The sequence below is a fragment of the Mastigoproctus giganteus genome, chromosome 2 (assembly GCF_048544385.1).
Source record: "Mastigoproctus giganteus isolate SK-2022 chromosome 2, ASM4854438v1, whole genome shotgun sequence".
Taxonomy (NCBI): domain Eukaryota; kingdom Metazoa; phylum Arthropoda; class Arachnida; order Uropygi; family Thelyphonidae; genus Mastigoproctus; species Mastigoproctus giganteus.
The window spans coordinates 239,777,941-239,796,882 of record NC_143576.1 but is presented as its reverse complement, the minus strand read 5'-3'; the positions used below and the strand labels follow the sequence as shown (position 1 = coordinate 239,796,882).

Sequence of the window (18,942 nt, the reverse complement as noted above, 5' to 3'; positions counted from 1 at the left end):
AATACCAAAGCGAGGCAGTTTGTCGGCGTCGGATGTTGCGACAGACAGTGACTTGCAGTCGGTCGGAAGAGACGTGCTGTTCGTTGGAATACTTGCTGTGACTTGCTTTAGTTAGGGCACATGGGGAGGAAAGCAAACAACAATAAAGAATTCCATGGTCTATCTATGATCTAATTATAAATGTGGAGAAAATTCATTCATTACTTAAGCAAGCTAATCGATTCGATAGCAGAATAACAATCTGTAATAGAGCTATCAAATATTACTCAACATACCAGGAACCACGGTTTCCATCCGAATAAAAATGAAATAAATCCTTAGGATAATTACCTCCTGATTTCTTCTTTACGATAGGGAAAGAATTTTATATGAGTTCGCTCTTGTAAAACAATCCTCGTCATTTACCATCTAATATCTTTATTTTTACGATGACTCTTTGATATCTCATAACATATCATAACAGGTCGCTTCAGTCATTTCCGTTAATGTGTAGCAAGAGGAAATCACATATACTTGAATAGCTGTTTCAATTACGTTATTTCGACCATTTTGACACCATTCTAGGTTTTACTACAGATTATGCAATTTGGTCAATAGATAAAGTTATGATGTTTCACACGTACTATAAACTACAGATGCTTCAAGATGATGTAAATATCAAGACTAGATAAGTTTCTAATTGGGTTTAGCATCTCTCGGTAGATCCATTTATTTCTTTTAATTCTCATTGAAACGTGCAGAAACCCTCACACCCTATTAAAAACAGAGCATATTCATACAGTTTCAATAGCAACTCTAACGTTCCCACCAACTGTTCCTTCAAAGGTTGAACGACCTTCGCGCTATTGCATTGCCAATGAATGACAGGTGGAGGGGCTGAGTTTCACCCAATAAAATTAAGCTATAACACAAGCACTTTAGTGAAATAAATCTAGTGAACTGTATACGTACCCTGCTGGGAATACTTGTCTTATTAAAGAAGCTGATATTGCCGACACCAAACTTATAACTTGCAGTTTCGCAATTAGACATTCATCTTTGCCAATTACCACTGGTCATTTCTCTTCAATAAAAGTAGTTTCAACAAATGGTAGTCTGATTTCTCGAAACTGCTCGTCCTTTCTCGTTGTAAATGTAAACTTTCGAAACACATTCAAAGAGTCGAACAAGTGACCTAAAGATTGATGACATTACTACATGCTGCGCCCTTAATGATAGCACAATTGGTATAATCATTGTCCTCCCACACCTCGTGAAAAAACCTGAGTTCGAATCCCGTCAATTTCGCAAGGATTTGTTATGGATCTTTTTGGCAACGCGGCTGAGTTAGTCGGTCGCAGGCGAGGGTAACATGGTTTTTCTCCAGGAAACTTCGGTGGGTTTTTCGTCAGCAAAAGAGCAAATCGACCACAGAACATACACGCACATTATATAATACAATGCAATATGGTCTAAGTTGATAATGCTCCTAAACCCCTACAAAAATCACATGTTATAAGAAACGATACAACTCTCTCTCAAAAAAAATAAATAATAATAATAATAATAATAATAATATAACGACTTAAGATTTCTAAATCGTTCTTATTAGTATTAGCATTAGTAGTGGAATATGATGAAAGAAAGAAAACTTATACAGAATCAGCCAACAAAAAGAAAAAATACACTTCCCATGTCACTTATCAATTCCCTCCAAAAGTTTGACTAGTTCTTTCTTGAATTTATTTAAGCTATCAACTTTCACAATGACATATGAAAGTTTGTTCCAGCGATCAACCACCGGCTGGCTAAAGGCAAATTTCCGCACATCTCTTCTGCAACCGTCCTTCCTCAATTTGAATTTATTTCCCCTCAAGTGCGTAATCTCAGCAAGAGAAAGAATCCCATCAGCATTGAGCTTGCTCAAACCGTTCAAATCTTAAACACCTCAATCAGATCACCTCGCAGGTGCCTAGTCTCCAGACACTGTAATTTGCAAAATTTAAGCCTTTCTTCCTAAGAGCACCCCCCTTTGTTCCCCTCAGCAATTGCATTTCCCTTTTTTGTACTCATTCCAGCAGCTCTACATCCTTCCAAAAATGAGGCCTCCAGACCTGCATGCAGTACTCAAGGTGTGGTCTGATAATTGCCTTATACAAAGGGATAATCACCTCGAATGCAAAACAGTACGACCTGCGAGATTTCTATTCTTCTTTTCCTTGGTTTAGTTAATGTTTTTAATCATCTGATGTCAATGTTTGCTCAGATCGTGTAAGTGAAATTATTTTTGCACTCTTTTACAGAAGGACCCTCCCACCGCCATAATCTTGGCTTATATCACCACTGTACATCAGAACTGAGGACAGAGCACAATCCCGACAGCAAATACCAACACAGAGGATTCTCCATATACGAGAATCCTAACATGGTACCCCTGATCCCATGAACATCACATTGGAACAGATGTGGCGTTCATGGGATCAGGTGTTCCATGAACACAACATGAAACCAAAGATGGGACTTTTCCCCAAAGGAAGGGACAGACAGGACGTCTCCGCTCCTGAAATGGCCCATTCCACCAACAAAAACTCCAGCAACGGACCCAAGTACAGAATCTTGTTTTCCCCACGGAATACTGGACTATCTCCGAACCTAACCTCACTACTATTGACTCTCGGACGGGACTTCCCAGTCCCCCTCCCCCTAAATGGACAAGACCCGGACATGGATCACTATGGTGACCCTGATATAGAGACGGTCTATTGGCGACTCTTAATCCGCTCTCCCTTGAACGGATCTTTCCTTCCAACTCCCCCGGGCAGGAGGAGAGGGTTCCCTCTTCTCGCCTCCCTAAATTCACTCTGGTGGGGCATGGGCATGCCCCACTGAAAAAAAAAAAATGGGGGTCACCTTCACTATCGACCCGACTCCTTCCTACTTCACCCCCGTAGTCTTCCGTCTCCCCTCCCAATACTTTCTCCCTACACAGCGTTAGTTCCACACGTCGAAACTAAAATTACAACAAAATTTTTCCCGACCTTTTAAGCTCTTAGAACTCATCCTTTCAGCGTACAAACCCACGCAGCGCTCTTTAATGAAATGTTACCTAAATCAACCGCGATCACTTCAACCTTTTTTTTTTTTTTTTTAGATCTTTGCCATTGCAATCCAAGGAAAGCAGATGGCAGGACCTGCCAGAGTATCACTTACTGGTAACACCTGGCTAGCCTCCACTTGGCGGGGTATGGGCAACGTCGGTTCCCAATAAGCCAGAGGAACAATGGGCACAACATCTTACACAACCCACTCCCCACACACTTTTAAATCGCTGGCTTGACAGTGTTCTGTTTCCGATACAATGTGCATACGCGGAGATGGGAGAAACCCCAGGTGCCGTTTGATCCGAATATACCTTATACCTTATTCTTGTAGGGATAAATATCCTTTATTCCACACTCCACCATAGTCTGCGCGGGTAGCACAGTGGTATCGTCACCGTCCTCCCCACACCGGGTGGAAAAGGTCTTGGTTCGAATCCCGTCGATGACGCGAGGAACTTTAATGGGCTTTTTTCACTCCGTGGCTGAGTTAGTTGGTCTCAGGCGTAGATAGCAAGGTTTTTCTCCCCAGTAAATGGGGTTTTTTCGTCCAGCAAAACAGGCAAATCAACCATAGAACATACGCAATTTACAGACACAAAATACGGGTTAATGTATTTAATTACGGGCAACCCTAAAATAATAATTTAAAACTCCACCTTAAAATCTCGTCTTTTATCTAAAATTCCTGTATATCATTGACAAAATTCCTGAATATTATTTACAAAACCCCATGAACTGTCCTGGCTGCATGTCTACACTGCTCAGAAAAACTTCATATCTGACTGCACAATTACCCCCAGGTCTTATTCATTCTCCACTACCCAGAGTGCAGCACCACAAGTTGGTACGTTATTCTGAGGATTACTGCTACCCATATTACATATGGGTAGCAGTAACTGGTTACTGCTATCTGGGTTACTGCTACCCATATGTAATATGGGTAGCAATAACCCATCTGCAGTAACCCTTCTCAGCCCATCTGTCTAACTTTTCTAGATCCTGTTGTAGTAGCGTACTGTCATTACTGTCATTAACAACTCTGCCAACCTTTGAATCATCTGAAAACTTCGACGTTAACCATGATATACCTTCATCAATACCATTGATAAATATAGAAAACAACAATTGGCCTAACGCGAACCCTGGGGAAGATTAGTGTCCATTATCTACCACTCTCTGTCTTCTCTCACTCAACCATCCCTTTATCAATAGCAGCAACTTGCCTCTAATGCCACTCTGCTCCAATTTGTACAGCAGTCTTTTATTTGCAACAGTATCAAAAGCTTTCCTGAAATCTAAGTATACATTAGAATTAATTTTTTGCATCCAGTTCCTTTGTGACCACATTTTAGTATCCAATCAAATTTGTCAGAAGATTTCCCCTTAACAGCTTTTTAATCAGTAACTCTATTATTTTCCCCGGAACAGACATTAAACTAACAGGACTGTAATTACTCATGTCACCCTTCGATCCTCCTTTGTGAATTGGGGACACATTTGCACATCACCAGTCCATGAGGATCTCTCTTGAGTCTCATAATCCTCTTTGAGTCCCATTGACATCTCATAATCATGGCTAAGGGTTCGCTTACTTCCTTTACTGCCTCCCTTTATATTACTGGATAGATCCCATCCACCCCAGATGCCTTTCTTATGTTTAACTTCAACAACAATTTCTCTTCTACTTTCCTCTCAGTTATTACGAAATCATTTAGCTCCCTGGTAGAGTTTGATAAACGTCTGGCTTCCACTTCCCTATAGAATTCCTCATGTGTACATGTAGATGTAACGTACTCATTCAGTTTATCAGCTACCTGATCACCGAAAAAATGTCTAGTCAGTAGCCTCTCCAGAAGGCATAAGCATCTTGATAGACTGATTTAGATTAGCGCCAGATATGCGTACATGACAGTTACTCTTGAAAGTGTTAGTATTTGCCAACCTGAAAATAAAAGACTGAGTGTTGTTATCACATAAGAAAAGACCTATCGACAAGTTACTGTTATGTATTGTATTTGAGTGTATGTTCTCTCCTGTATGTTGTGTATTCAGAAGAGATAGGGAGGGGCGATAGGATGAGAAGTGAAGACTCTAATCAATAGCTGCCAAGATAGCAAGTATGTTGCCTGAGTAACGCGGATGTTGAGGCAGTGCGGCGTGAAATGAGTTGCAGTAAAGGGGAGATAATAGCTGTGGTATATTACAGGCCAAATAACAATGAGGGATATGATAAAAAATCTCTTGAGGTTGAAAGCACTAGTAAGTACGATTTTGTCATTATGCTTTCTTATCTCTTCTAAACGTTTGTCATTCAACTTATCTCTTCTAGACGCGCACTGAAAATTATACTGGTAAAGGTTTTATGAACAAATTGGATGATTGTTACTTATCCCAGCAAATCCGAGAGAGAGAGTGTGCAAACTGTCCTCATATGTGCAAGATCTGATTCTCACTAAGAAGCCTAACTATATCAAAAACTTTACAATAGGAAAATGAATAGCAGGCAGTGATTACAAATCGTAAAATCTAAGAAAAGATCGAAACCTACCAGCCACTTCCTCGTTCATTTCACAAATATAAGGGGTTTCAGTTCCAGTCTCAAGATGACCATTTCCACTTAAAGGTTGCCAAGCCCCACTTACGATTTCTGATAGATTGCCAATTATCAGTTGATTCAACCACTGCTCATCTCAGTAGTCCTAATTATTCATTGTACAATTCCTTTAGCTACAACGGTGGTATTGTGCATATGTTCGCTCTGATATTTCCTGTCAGACACTGGAGTCCCCTCTTTCGATCTTCTCTAGCTTAAAATCTCTCTGCCCTATTCTATCAAATCCATCTGTTGCCTCTATCGTTCTGCCAAATCCATTAATCACTTGGAACTCTTTGACTTCCTCTCTTTGCAACTTGACTTTCTTCAGTCCAACTTTCCTAACAGTGAGGTAATTTTCCTTGGTCATTTTAATGTTCACAACGCCAGCTGGCTTCCGTTTTCTAGTCACATGAACCCAGATGGTCGAGATGCTGAGGCTTTTGCAATTACTAATGACCTCGAACAGATTATTTATTTACCTACCACAATACCAGATACAGCCAACAGTCGATGTTTTTCTCGCAAACAACCCTTCCAAGAACATGGTCGAGGCGAGTAGTCCTATGGGCACTCAAGATCACAACTTAGTGATGGGATCTCTTCTCCAATGGAACCTTTCTGTAGTGGGCATTCTGAGCGTCGTGTTGTTTGGCATTACAAGAATTCATTCTTCTTTTTCTTAGTTGAGTTAATATTTTTACTCTTCTGATGTCAAGATTTGTTACGATCATGTTAGTGAAATTATTCTTGTAGAGATAAAATCCTTTATTCCACACTCCACTTTAAAATCTAGTCCTTTATCTAAACCATGGTTTTCCAATAAATCTGCTAAAGCTGTTCAAGTTAAGGATGCTGCATATCTCAATTGGCTTGTATCCAAATCTCCAGGTTCATTTTCTGCCTACGCCAAAGCTCGCAACAATTGCAAAGTAGTTATTAATCAGTCTAAATTGGATTTTGAACAGGCTAAGAGTAGAGAACTTGCTTTTTGTCCAAACGGCAGCTGAATATTCTAGTCTATTTTCAAAGCTATTGGCCGTAACTTTTGCCCATCTGTACTCCCACCTCTGTTAAAACCTAATGGTTCTATTGCCAGCTCAGCTAAAGATAAAACTGATTAATAGCATCCTATATTTCTCCTAATCCTTCTATTGCCGATCTTGTTAAATGACTTCCTACCATTCCCAGTACACTCCACTCAATGCCTCCCGTCAAAAAATAAATTTTCTGTTTATACTCGGGCACAACGACCAAGTCAGTAGAGTTTACAATAAATCGTCAATACAAATATTTATCGTATTTAGTAGTCACGGGCTTGAACCCCTGTCCACTCAAGGAACGCGTGCTATGCACTCTGGCCCCTGACCACTGGTCTACGTCAGGCCTGTCAGAAGAATTTTAAACAATCTCGATGCCAAGAAAGCTCCAGGTTCTGATGCCATTTTTTCACTTGTTCTCAAATCCTGTGCTCCTGGGCATACTCTTGTTCAGTGTCGCCTTTTTACACTTTCTTACTCCGCTGATGTTCTCAGCGAAGTAAGAAAGTATAGAAGTCTCCTTCTGGTTGAAAATTTGCTCATATCCAGCAAGGTCCTAAAAAGGGTAACAAATCCGTCTCAACCAATTATTATCCCATTGCGCTTACTTCTTCTTTCTAAAGTAATGGAGAAATCAATTAACCGCCAGCTCTTAAACTACCTAGAAACTTTCAGTCTGATCAGTGATCACCAGTATGGATTCCGTAAGAGTCGATCCACTGGTGATATTCTGGCTAATGTTATCTAATGTTATCTATCCATATGCAAATCCAATTTAAAAGTTTGTCGACTCTGGTATATCAAGCTTAATGTCTGGGTAATGTTACCTAATGTTAAGAATTCATATGCAAATCCCATTTAAAAGTTTGTCGACTCTCAAGTAGTTTCTCTTGATCGTGTTTTGCATAAAGGTCTTCTAAATATGCTTCTATCTTATGGATTGCCGACTGTTTTCTCAAATTGGGTCTCCAGTTTTCTTTCTGACCGCTAACTGGAGTTGATGGCAGACTGCTCTCTGTCTTCTAACTTCCTCACTAACGCTGGGGTTCCCCAAGGTTGGGTTCTTTCTCCCACACTTTTTCTCCTGTGCGTTAATGACTTTCTTCTATTGACTACAAATCCTATCCACAGTTTTTCTGATGATAGCACATTTCATTCCATCTTCCAGTTTGAGAAACCTTGCCGTGCGCATGCAGCTTCAATTTATCGAATATCCACTACCAATTTGAAAACCTTTGGTGTGATCCGTCATTGAAGGCTGCTGTATAAATGATCCTGCTCAGGTAGCTAACAAACTAAATGAATATTTTACATCGACATTCACACATGAGAAGTTATTTAGTGAGGGGAATGCCAGAGGTGTATTCAACTCTGGCAGTAAGCTAGAGAATCTTGTAATAACTGAGATTAAATTGGAGGAGAAATTGTTGAAGATAAACACAAGAAAGGCACCTGGGGTGGATGGGATATATCCAGTTATATTAAAGGAGGCAGCAAAGGAAGTAAGCAAACCCTTAGCCATAATTATGAGAACTTTCTTGGACTCAGGAGAGGTACCCATAGACTGGAGATGTGCAAATGTGACCCCAATTCACAAAGGAGGATCAAAGGCTGACACAAGTAATTATAGACCTGTGAGTTTAACTTCTCTTCCAGGAAAATTAATGGAGGCACTGGTTAAAGAAGCACTGCAGGATCATCTAGACAAGACTTCAGTTATAGCTCGGACACAGCATGGTTTTGTTAAGGGAAAGTCTTGCCTGACCAATTTAATTGGATACTATGATGCAGTCACAAAAGAACTGGATGCAGGGAATAACTTTGATATTATATACTTGGATCTTAGAAAGGCTTTTGATACTGTTGCACATGGAAGACTGCTGCACAAATTGGAGCAGTGTGGCATTGGAGGCAAATTGCTGCTATGGATAAAGGGATGGTTGAGGGGGAGAAGACAGAGAGTGGTAATCAATGGACACTGCTCATCGTGGACTAATGTTATTAGTGGAGTCCCTCAGGGTTCAGTGTTGGGTCCATTATTGTTTTCTATATTTATAAATGATATTGATGATAGTATATCAAGCTTAATGTCGAAGTTTGCAGACGATACAAAAGTTGGCAGGGTTGTTAAGGACACTACTGACGCTATGCTGCTGCAACAGGATCTGGAAAGGTTGAGCAGATAGGCTGAGAGGTGGCAAATGAAGTTTAATATTGACAAATGTAAAGTACTACATATGGGAAACAGCAACCCCAGAGCAGCGTTTCAACTCTGTGGTATAACACTGACAGTGGTAGAGAATGAAAAGGACCTAGGGGTAATTGTGCAGGCAGATATGAAGTTCTCTGAGCAATGCAGACGGACTGCAAGAGTAGCTCATGGTGTGTTGTCAATGATATACAGGAATTTTTCAAGCAGGGATAAGGAGATGATTATTCCCTTGTATAAGGCAATGGTCAGGACACACCTAGAGTACTGTGTACAGGTCTGGAGTCCTCATTTCAAGAAGGATGTAGAGCTGCTGGAACGAGTACAGAGAAGGGCAACAAGATTAGTGAATGGAACAAAGGGTTGCTCTTACGAAGAAAGGCTTAAATTTTGCAAATTACGGTGTCTGGAGACTAGGCATCGGCGAGGTGATCTGAGAGACGTGTATAAAACCTTGAATGGTTTGAGCATGCTCAATGCTGATGGGATTCTTCCTCTTGCTCAGAATAATCACCTGAGAGGGCATAAATTCAAATTGAGGAAAGACAGATGTAGGATAGATGTGCGGAAATTTGCCTTTAGCCAGCGGGTGGTTGGTAGGTGGAACAGACTTCCATCCCTTGTCGTGGAAGTTGATAGCCTAAATAAGTTTAAGGCTCAGCTGGACAGGTATTTCGAACGAACGGAGGGGTGAAATGGAAGTGGTTTTTTTTTTTTTTTATTTTGGCTGATGCTGCATAAGCTCGCTTTCTTGCATCATATGCCTCTACTAATGCTAATGCTAATAAACTGGAAGAAGTTGAAGTTACTGATAAGATCCTAGGCTGGTTAATAAGACGACCTGTTTTCTGTCGGTATTATTAATAAAAATAAACTTAAACTCTCTTCACTAGATAGAATTATGCAGTAACGCGTTTAGACATTACGCAATAGATTTTCGATCATTACTGTATGGGTTAGTAATTTGCTCTTTCATTTATTCCAACGTTCTATTTCCCGCATCGCTGTTGTGTGTGCGCATTTAGCGTACAATAAAAGATATTTTTGTCCGTTTAAAAATGTAAACTAAGGCTCTAATAAATGACCCGTATATTTCCGAGATAGTTTCGAAATCCGACATGATGAGTGGTAATTTTGAGAGATGTCACATAACAAAGATTAAAAAACGAACAAAATATTAAATAAATAAAGAGAGAGAGAGAGAGTGTGTGTGTGTGTGTGTGTGTGAGAGAGAGAGAGAGAGAGAGAGAGAGAGAGAGAGAGAGAGAGAGAGATTAAAGTTTGATTTACATTACATTACGATTTGGATATAGAACTTCTCCAGAACTTCTAGGACTATCTTTAGATGAGATCTGGATATATTAGTCCAAGTGTAATCGCACTATCTTCTTATAATCCCCAATTATTTCTCATCGTAAACGTCCGTTAGGTGTACGTGATAAGCGCCAAAGCAACTAAGGCTATGAAGCATTGGTGTATTGTATTTATAAACTGCACGATTCTGTTGTCGATTTTCTGTTTGCTGAATGAAAAATCCGATTTTCCGGGAGGAAAAACCACGCTATCCTCGCCTGAGACCGACTAACTCATTGTGAAAAATTCCTCGCGTCATTGAAAGGCTTCGAACTTTCAAATCTTTTCCACACGGTGTGCGAGGGACGACGATTATACCAACTGGCTACCCACGAAGGCAGCTTCCGGGAGATAAAACCATGTACCCCTCGTTTGAGACCAACTAACGCAACCACGGAATTCGAATCTAGGGCTTTTCTATATGATGCATATTAATGTGAGAATGACGGTTATTATATGCACTCTGCTACCCGAGTGAGTTCCTGAATATCCTCTAATTCCTCTTCACCCAATCCACAAACTACTAGGCTTCTTTTCCCAAGTGATATACTTTGTATTTGGTAGCCTTAAACTTCAGCTGCCATTTTACTGCCCAGTCGGTCAAATCCTTTCGAAGCAGCATAGCTCAGTCCTGGTCATTAACCAACCTCTTAGCCAGTCGTGCGCAAACTTTGACAGCTTCCTCTATATTGCCCCATCAACAGGGTCTGCTCGTTGGTAGGCATTAGTTGGTGTGAAGAACAATGCAACGCAATGAATATTCAATAATAAACGAATGGAAATACGAAATCGTTTTCAACTTTGAAGTTTAGCAATAGGTGTAACTGTGCGCTACGCAGTTCACATTTAGGCCCCAGTGGTTGAGTGAATACTTAGTTAGCAGGTTCCCAATGGAACCTGCAAACAGGTTCCCAAAGGAACTGCGGACAAGCAATGCCGATTTGAACGGTGCACCAAACTTGAATGAAAAGTTATAAAAGTTATTAATCTATTTTCAATAAATAAAAACCGAAGAATGGATTTTATTTTTAAACAAAATTTCGAGATTACCCAAGTCTGTTACAAACAACAAGCAGTAATCCCAATAGTGATGACCTCGCAACAACATTTTGCTCTTGTTGAAGGACTTTCTTTTATACAAAATCTATAACAACATAGTACTTATGTGTTGAAAGTCCAGATAGAATGACATGGCTATATTACTATTCAACAAAGTCACCATGATTTTTAAGACAACTTTCCTTCTCAAACACGGAAGACTGATTTTTTTCCTTTATATTAAAAGTTTGTATTCTCATGTAAACTAGTATTTGACATCTAAAGGAGCCAAGCCGAAGAGCATGCTGAATGTTCTTGGAAAAAATATAAAATTAAATCCTTCTTATATCGTTTAATTCATTTTAATAGTTTAGTTTGGATTATATTTTAGTTATATAAAACTCAAACAGAGGACAGAATAGTCATTTTAAGGTTCACTTGAACGACAGATTCCATTGAGGCATTTGCTGTCGAAAATATAAACTGATTCTAATATATGATAATGAAAGAAAATAGTAAAACATAAGTAAACAAATCAAACTACATTATCTTTCCAATATTTATTTAAGGATATGTAGTCAAAAGGGAAAATAACATACACTCATGAGTCAAAAAATTATGGTCACCTCTAGCCTCCGTAGCCGAGTGGGCAAGAGCGGGAGTGCAGTAGCACACGCTCTTTGAGTAGACCGGGGTTCACGCCCCTGACTGCTGAATACGGTCGATCTGCCAACCCGCACTGGACCAGCGCGGCAGATTATGGTCCATTTCCCTCAGCATGAATTGTTGAGGAGGCTTCCATCCTGCAGTGGGTTGATAATGGCTGCACTTTACTTTTTTTTTTTTTACTATCTTCACGAGTGGAGACGCGTCACACAGTACATAGGATTCACGTCACTGATCGGAGCACCATATATAGTGACAACACAGGTAGCGCCTACCAGTTCGTCTGTACAGTGGGGAAATGGAAGGATCTGATGGTTTCTGAGATCACCAACATCTCAACAACCGGTGGCATTGTCCTCTGTTCGAAAGGCGTGAATGGTCGGAAGAGAGACACGCAACCACCCAATGTACCAGGATGGGGAGACCACCAGTGGTTCACAGTCAACGTGAACGGCGGTTATCACGTGCTGACCTGGACAACGAATGGTTCACAATTACTCAATTAACGGTAGACTGCAACTAGGACTCACAGAGAAACGCAGCATTCGCCAGTCCATTACTGAATGCTGGGACGTTCTTCTGTCCAGCTGGTGCAGGATACCTGAGGACACTTTGTTCGGTCTCGTGGTCGATGCCAAGCCAGGTGCAAGGGATTATCACGACAAAAGTAGGCCCGATATGCTATTAGGTAGGTGGTCATAATGTTTTGGCTCATAAATGTACATTAAGTGTAACATTTAATTTATCCTTGCAATACAATTTCAATCAAAAGTGGAGAATGCACGCAATACTCTCTAACTGCAAATGTTTGCAGGTTTATGACATGTGATGGTGTACAAAATCATAAAACCATCGCCCTATCACTTCCTGGTTCAAAAACGGGCAAAATCAAGTAGATTTTTTTTTTAATTCGTTCTTAAGAACTGTAGAGGATACTCTATATGAAGAAAAGCATGCGAGTAAACATGGTATCTTCCTAACGCCTCATTTGGTAACTATATTATACGCCTATAACTTAAACATTCAACAGAATAACTTAGATTATACTGCACTGATATTTCTCTCATTAATGATATCTTCTTCTCATCTAGTCCTTAGCTAATAACTATTAATTTCGACGATCAGTAATAATTAAAACATTCAGGTCGACTTTATTTTAATACAATAAAAATAATCATCTCAGAAAATTCACTCTTAATTACATCGACAGCATTAGTTATCTCTGATAGGGGACTTCTACTATAAACAGGTCGTGACCTGAACTCTATTAAATGTACCCAATTTGTTCACTTCATAGTACTTTCAGAAAGGAACACAGAAAAGGAGCACAGGGGAAATATCCTCTATGGTGTAATGCTAGCGAATATAGGTTCAATTTCGAATCGACTGTTGGTAACATCGAAATAAGACCATAACCTAAATGTATACCACACGAGTTAAAAGAAGTTTTTTAAGTACATAAGATTTTTTTTCACTTTCGTTTTTCAGTGATAATATGCAGAAGCCAGTATCAATGTGGATATGAAAAGTTCCGACAGTGTCAACAAGCAATAAACCAATCCATGCAAAGAAAAGCCAGCGAATTGTCTGGTTATGAAGCTAAAAATCACTGCAGGTAAAAATAAATTCTCTTTAGCAAAAGACCTAACAATTTAATAGCATTTATTTCTTAAAATAAAACTATTTATTTTTAAAAATTATTTTAAATAATTTTCACCCGGTATAGAGAGGATGGTGATTATGACCACTGTGTTACCCTCGAAGGTATATGACATGGTAAAATTCCCTCGTGGGTAGCACAGTTGGTAGAATCGCCATCCTCCCCACACCCGGTGGAAAAATACCTGAGGTCGAATCCCATCGATGACCGAAGGAGTTTTTATGGGTCGTTTTCTCAACGGCTTTGTCAGTCCTGGAACAACGAATTTTATAGTGTGTGAAGAAGAAAAGAACGAATCATATCGGACCTACTGAATACGGAAAAGTTGTTGATTGTCCAACTGGAGTTGCCGATGAATTTAACAAGTACTTCGCATCGATCTGTACAGATGAGTGAAGCTAGGTAACGTGGAATTAGCGATGTTGAAATTACAGGAACTTTCGGGCTTAAAGGAAAGTAACACTTCTATGGCTGATGGCATATTCTCAGTAATTTTGAGGAAAGCAGAGAGAGAGAGAGAGAGAGAGAGAACCCATTAAACTATTAAGATTAATTATGAGGGCTTCACTAGACTCAGGAGAGATTCCTTTGATTGGAGAAATGTCAACGTATCACCAAGCCATAATGGTAGTTCTATGAGTGAATTGAGTAACCACAGACCAGTCAGTCTAATTTCAACGTTACGGAAATCATGGAAGTGATGATTACAAATGCAGCACAGGGGCATCTTGATAGAAATGCTATTCTTAAGGAAAGAGAACGGTTTTGTAAAGGAAAACTTTGTTTCATTAAATCTGGTTAACTATTATGAGAGTTACTCATGAGTTGGATGCGAAATAATTTTGAGATAAATAATATCAAAATTATTTGGAAAATTATTTCTCAGAATTAATTCTCCAAAATTTTCAAAAATGAATTCTCCAAAATCTTCAAAAATTAATTCTCAGAATTAGAAAATTTGATTTTGTCCCGCACTGAGGTTGCTGGATAAATTCTAACTTATTAGTATCAGGAGTAAAATTCTTAGATGGTTGCAAAGAAGGGTGCAGGAGAGCATACAGAGGTTTGTGATTAATGGATAGTGTTAGAAATGGAGTCTCTCAAGGATCAGTGCTGGGATCACTACTGTTTCTGATTTTCATAAATGACATTGAAAATTTGCAGAGGCTATATGAAAACCAGGTGAGTGATCAGTGAATAGTATCAAGCAGTGCTTCTTCGGAACAACTTGAATAGGTTTCAGGAATGGTCAAAAGAGTATCAGATGTTTTTAATGCTGCAAAATGTAGTTTTCCTCATGAGAAATGGCAGTCTCAAAATGATATAAATTAGGAGGATATAAGTTAAAGACAGGAGGAGAGAGATTTCCAGGTTACTGTTCCAGGCAAACATGAAATTCTCAGTGCAGTGCAGTCAGGAAGCATGTAAGGCCCGTGGTATCCCATTGGGTGATGTATAAAACATTTTCTTGTAAAGATAGGAAGATCATAATTCCAACGTATAAGACAATGATGTGACTGCACTTGGAATACAGTGGAGTAATTGAACAAGCATGGCGAGCACACCAGTAAGACATCTAGCTTGTTGAACAGGTTCAAAGACGGGCGACGCGCTTGGTTACACCAGCAAAAAAGGTGACCCGGAAAAGAAAGTGATCGGAAAAGATGTACTGGACAATAATCCTGTTTTTTAACAAATTCTCGCTGCACGCATTGAGCCCTTTCTGGCGTATGCAGTATGCTCTGGCTTCTTTCTACCATTCCGTTCTTGTCACCTTTCACATCAACAGTTCTTTCAAAAATTTTAAATAATCTCTCTTTTGATGATATTGTCCAGTTTAGTCCAATTTGGCTACTTTTACTATTTAAAATAAATTCATTTTAATATTGGGGCTATTAATAGCGACTTGGAAACATTCTCAAACTACAGTTTGAGAATGTTTCCAACTCAAAATCACTTCATATTAAACAGAATCTTTCAATCACCTATTCATTTCAGACTTTTCATTCATTTTGTAAATTATCTATACCCTTGTGGTAATTCCCTATCTTTTATGCAGATCGGTTCACCAAAGCTTTGGCTGCATTTTATGGTATACGTACGGCTGTTCAGGGCAAGAAGAAAAGCAACGCAATGGAGAATTCATTCGATTAGCACACAGATATCTAAGAGATGGATGTAATCAAAATGCCGGTGAGTTAACTAACTATAAATTAAGAAAAATTTATTATTATTATAAATTCATTGTTAATCTTTGTTTACTAATTGCAAAGTTAGAATTTAAAATCGTATAATTGTGAATAGAAAGCTTCATTCTAATTGTATTATAACCACGCTGTTTAAAATGATTTTTATAGTTTTCATGTAATAATTGGTCATGTAAAAATCTCTAAAATAATGATTATTAGATACATAACTTTTCACTTAGAGTACTTTATTTATAACTATTTAGGTCTACATTGAATTCTATCCTCGGATCTCAATGAATTATTACCTGCACTACTTTTTATTTACAATACAGACTATATGTTTATTTTATGTTAATAACTGCACACAACAGGTTGGAAATCAATAAAAATATGCAAGGGCATTACAAGGTCACCATATTCTGTCTGTTTATAATAATAACCTGATGGAACATAAACTGAAATTTTACATATCTGCTACAAACACTGGAGATGTCCACCAGAATATTATTATTATTATTATTAATTATTTAAAAGCGTTAATTCCTTTACGAATTATCAGAATTTCAATATTCCCATTTTCTTAAAGATGGTACCATTATTTGTTGACAGATCTCATGCAGTAAACGCTTCAAAATCATTATGCTTTCCCGTTGTTTAACATCATCCCCTCATCATAAAGAGCTACGATATTGGATCATTTCCCTACTATTAACGAAAAGGGAGCTTTTTACATATACTCTCAAGATAAGAACATACCGAGAATCAGTTTCAAGGCTGAATCTCGATTTACAAGAATCTGTGAAGAGAATATTGACCCTTGGTCTTGACTCCACAGACGCGAAACTAGACACGAACACTTCTGTAGGCAAAAATAATGGAGAATATAAGCGATGGGCCATCTCGTTTAGAGTTTCCTTTCCCTTTTTGAAGTCTTATGTGTGGAGTTTGACTCTAAACTCGTTTGTGTGGCCACTGAGAACTCAACAGGGTTCTTTTGCTATCTTCTCCTTATAAAGTCTCGTTAATATCAGAGCGAAGCCATTCTGGTATGCTGAAACTCCTGGCCAACCTGAAGTTTTCTTTTGAGACACCTTCACCTCTTCTGTTGTCTTATTTTGTTGGTATACCCATAAAATTATCATTATGGACACGTTTAACGATCTGGTCACCCCTTTCTATGAATGCAATAACTACGAACTTTTATATCTGACCTGATTTGCATATTCTGATCATATTGTTCATCTATCATGTTACCACATCTCAGAAAGTCAAATTTTATGTAAAAATATAAGCAATTATATTTTAAAAAATAAAAATTTGGTTATTAATTAACTTTTTGATATATAACACAGTTCAAGTTTTTATCCTTAATTATTCAAGACAATCGACTGTTCATTTTTTCGACTGTTTGCTTTATCAGACTGGAGAACCAGTGAATGTTTTAACCGGGATGAAATGAAAAGATGCGGAGATTCCTACGAATCAGGATCAGCAACATCATTTTCATTTGACAACTGTAGGTAAATAAATACAGCTATCTTGATTTCTTTATTGGTAAGGAAATTATTTGAAATATAACGTACTCTTGGTGCAGTTATTACTTAAATGCTTGGTTATTTGTATTTGAAACAGAATAACTTTTATAAAAATTGTTCGAAATATAACTTAATCCTGATAGTTTTATTTCGCGTTTAAGATCGTAATACTAAATATTCTCTTGCCAGGGTGGAGGGAAACACTCATCATATTTTTCACGATGATACATTTAGCCTACTGCACTTTCAAAGATGCTTCACTTGGACTGAAACTAGCAATGTATAGGTACAATGGCGAACAAAAAACTGCATCACCTTAAAAAAAGCAACGTTTGTAGTGAAATGTATAAGATATTGTTTTATTACAATCATTTTTGTCGCAAAACAAAGGTATTGCGTCAGATAACACTTCTGTTGCATCAGACAGTAATTTCAAGGTATTGCATCAGCCGTTTCTCACGGTATCCTGTTTTGCGGAGGTGTTAGCATGGCTCCATATGTTCAGTTGACACCAAGAAAAAAAGAGTGTAGCCGGTGCTCTGTCTAGAAAGCACTTTCTGAAGTGCTTTCTATGCGTGTTATCGCTGATAAAATAGCCTGCCATCGGTCAACATTATCCCGAGTGCTGAAATTAAAGCGTGAAACCGGTGAAGTGAAGATAAGACCTGGATCAGGCCGTAAGAGAGTGACTACGCCTTTCCAAGATCGATATTTGAAACGACTATGCCTTCGTAATCGCGATGCTGGTGCTCCTGATTTAAAACTGGCCTTTGAGATTTTTTTTTTTTTTTTTTTTTGATTTGGTAGTTGTTGGCGCATCGGCTTCTGTGGCCATATTGCACCTCCCAAGGTTTTTGCAGTACTTTGATCCAAGCCCGAGGCGGGAATCGAACCCGCGACCTTTGGGTTGCCGGGCAGGTACTTTACCCACTCGGCTAGCCCGGTCGGCAAGGCCTTTGAGATGGCCTCCGGTGTTGAAACAAGTGCACGAACTATCAAAGTTGAAACAAGTGCACGAACTAACAAAGACGGCTTTCGGAATGTGGTCTGCGTGCCTATCGGCCCAAGAAGAAGCCTTTGTTGACCCAACAAATGAGGAAGAAGCGACTTGCTTGGGCTAAAACGCATGTTTCATGGACAAAAAAGCAATGGGACACCGTCATCTTTTCTGACGAATCGAAATTCAACCTGCATTTATTATTATATTATATTAGGGCCACCAGTAATTTCTTTCATGTATCTGTTTATATATTATGTCTGTAAATTTCGTTTATCTGGTCGATTTGCCTGTTTTCTTGGACGAAAAAACCCAGTTTATGGAGAAAAACCTTTTTATCTACACCTGAGACCGACTAACGGAATTCCACGAAGTGGAAAAAGCCCATTAAAGTTCCTCGCGTCATCGACGGGATTCGAACCCAGGCCTTTTCCACCCGGTGTAGGGAGGACGGTGACGATACCGCTGTGCACACAGGCTATTCAACCTGCATGGATCGGATGGGAAGCGATATGTCAGAAGACGAAAATCGGAGGTATACCATCCTGACTGCATAACACCGACTGTAAAGTTCACAGCCGG

The 18,942-nt window shown here is 39.0% G+C and overlaps 1 protein-coding gene across 1 annotated transcript in view; it reads left to right on the top strand.

The window, feature by feature from the left end:
* LOC150090291 (uncharacterized) overlaps positions 1-18,942 on the top strand; it is a 43,700-nt gene that overhangs the window by 5,463 nt on the left and 19,295 nt on the right. The window contains exons 2-4 of the mRNA XM_090389790.1: positions 13,468-13,594; positions 15,699-15,832; positions 17,249-17,348. Coding sequence (XP_090245916.1) covers positions 13,468-13,594; positions 15,699-15,832; positions 17,249-17,348 — 361 coding nt within the window. The remainder of the gene's footprint in view (positions 1-13,467; positions 13,595-15,698; positions 15,833-17,248; positions 17,349-18,942) is intronic.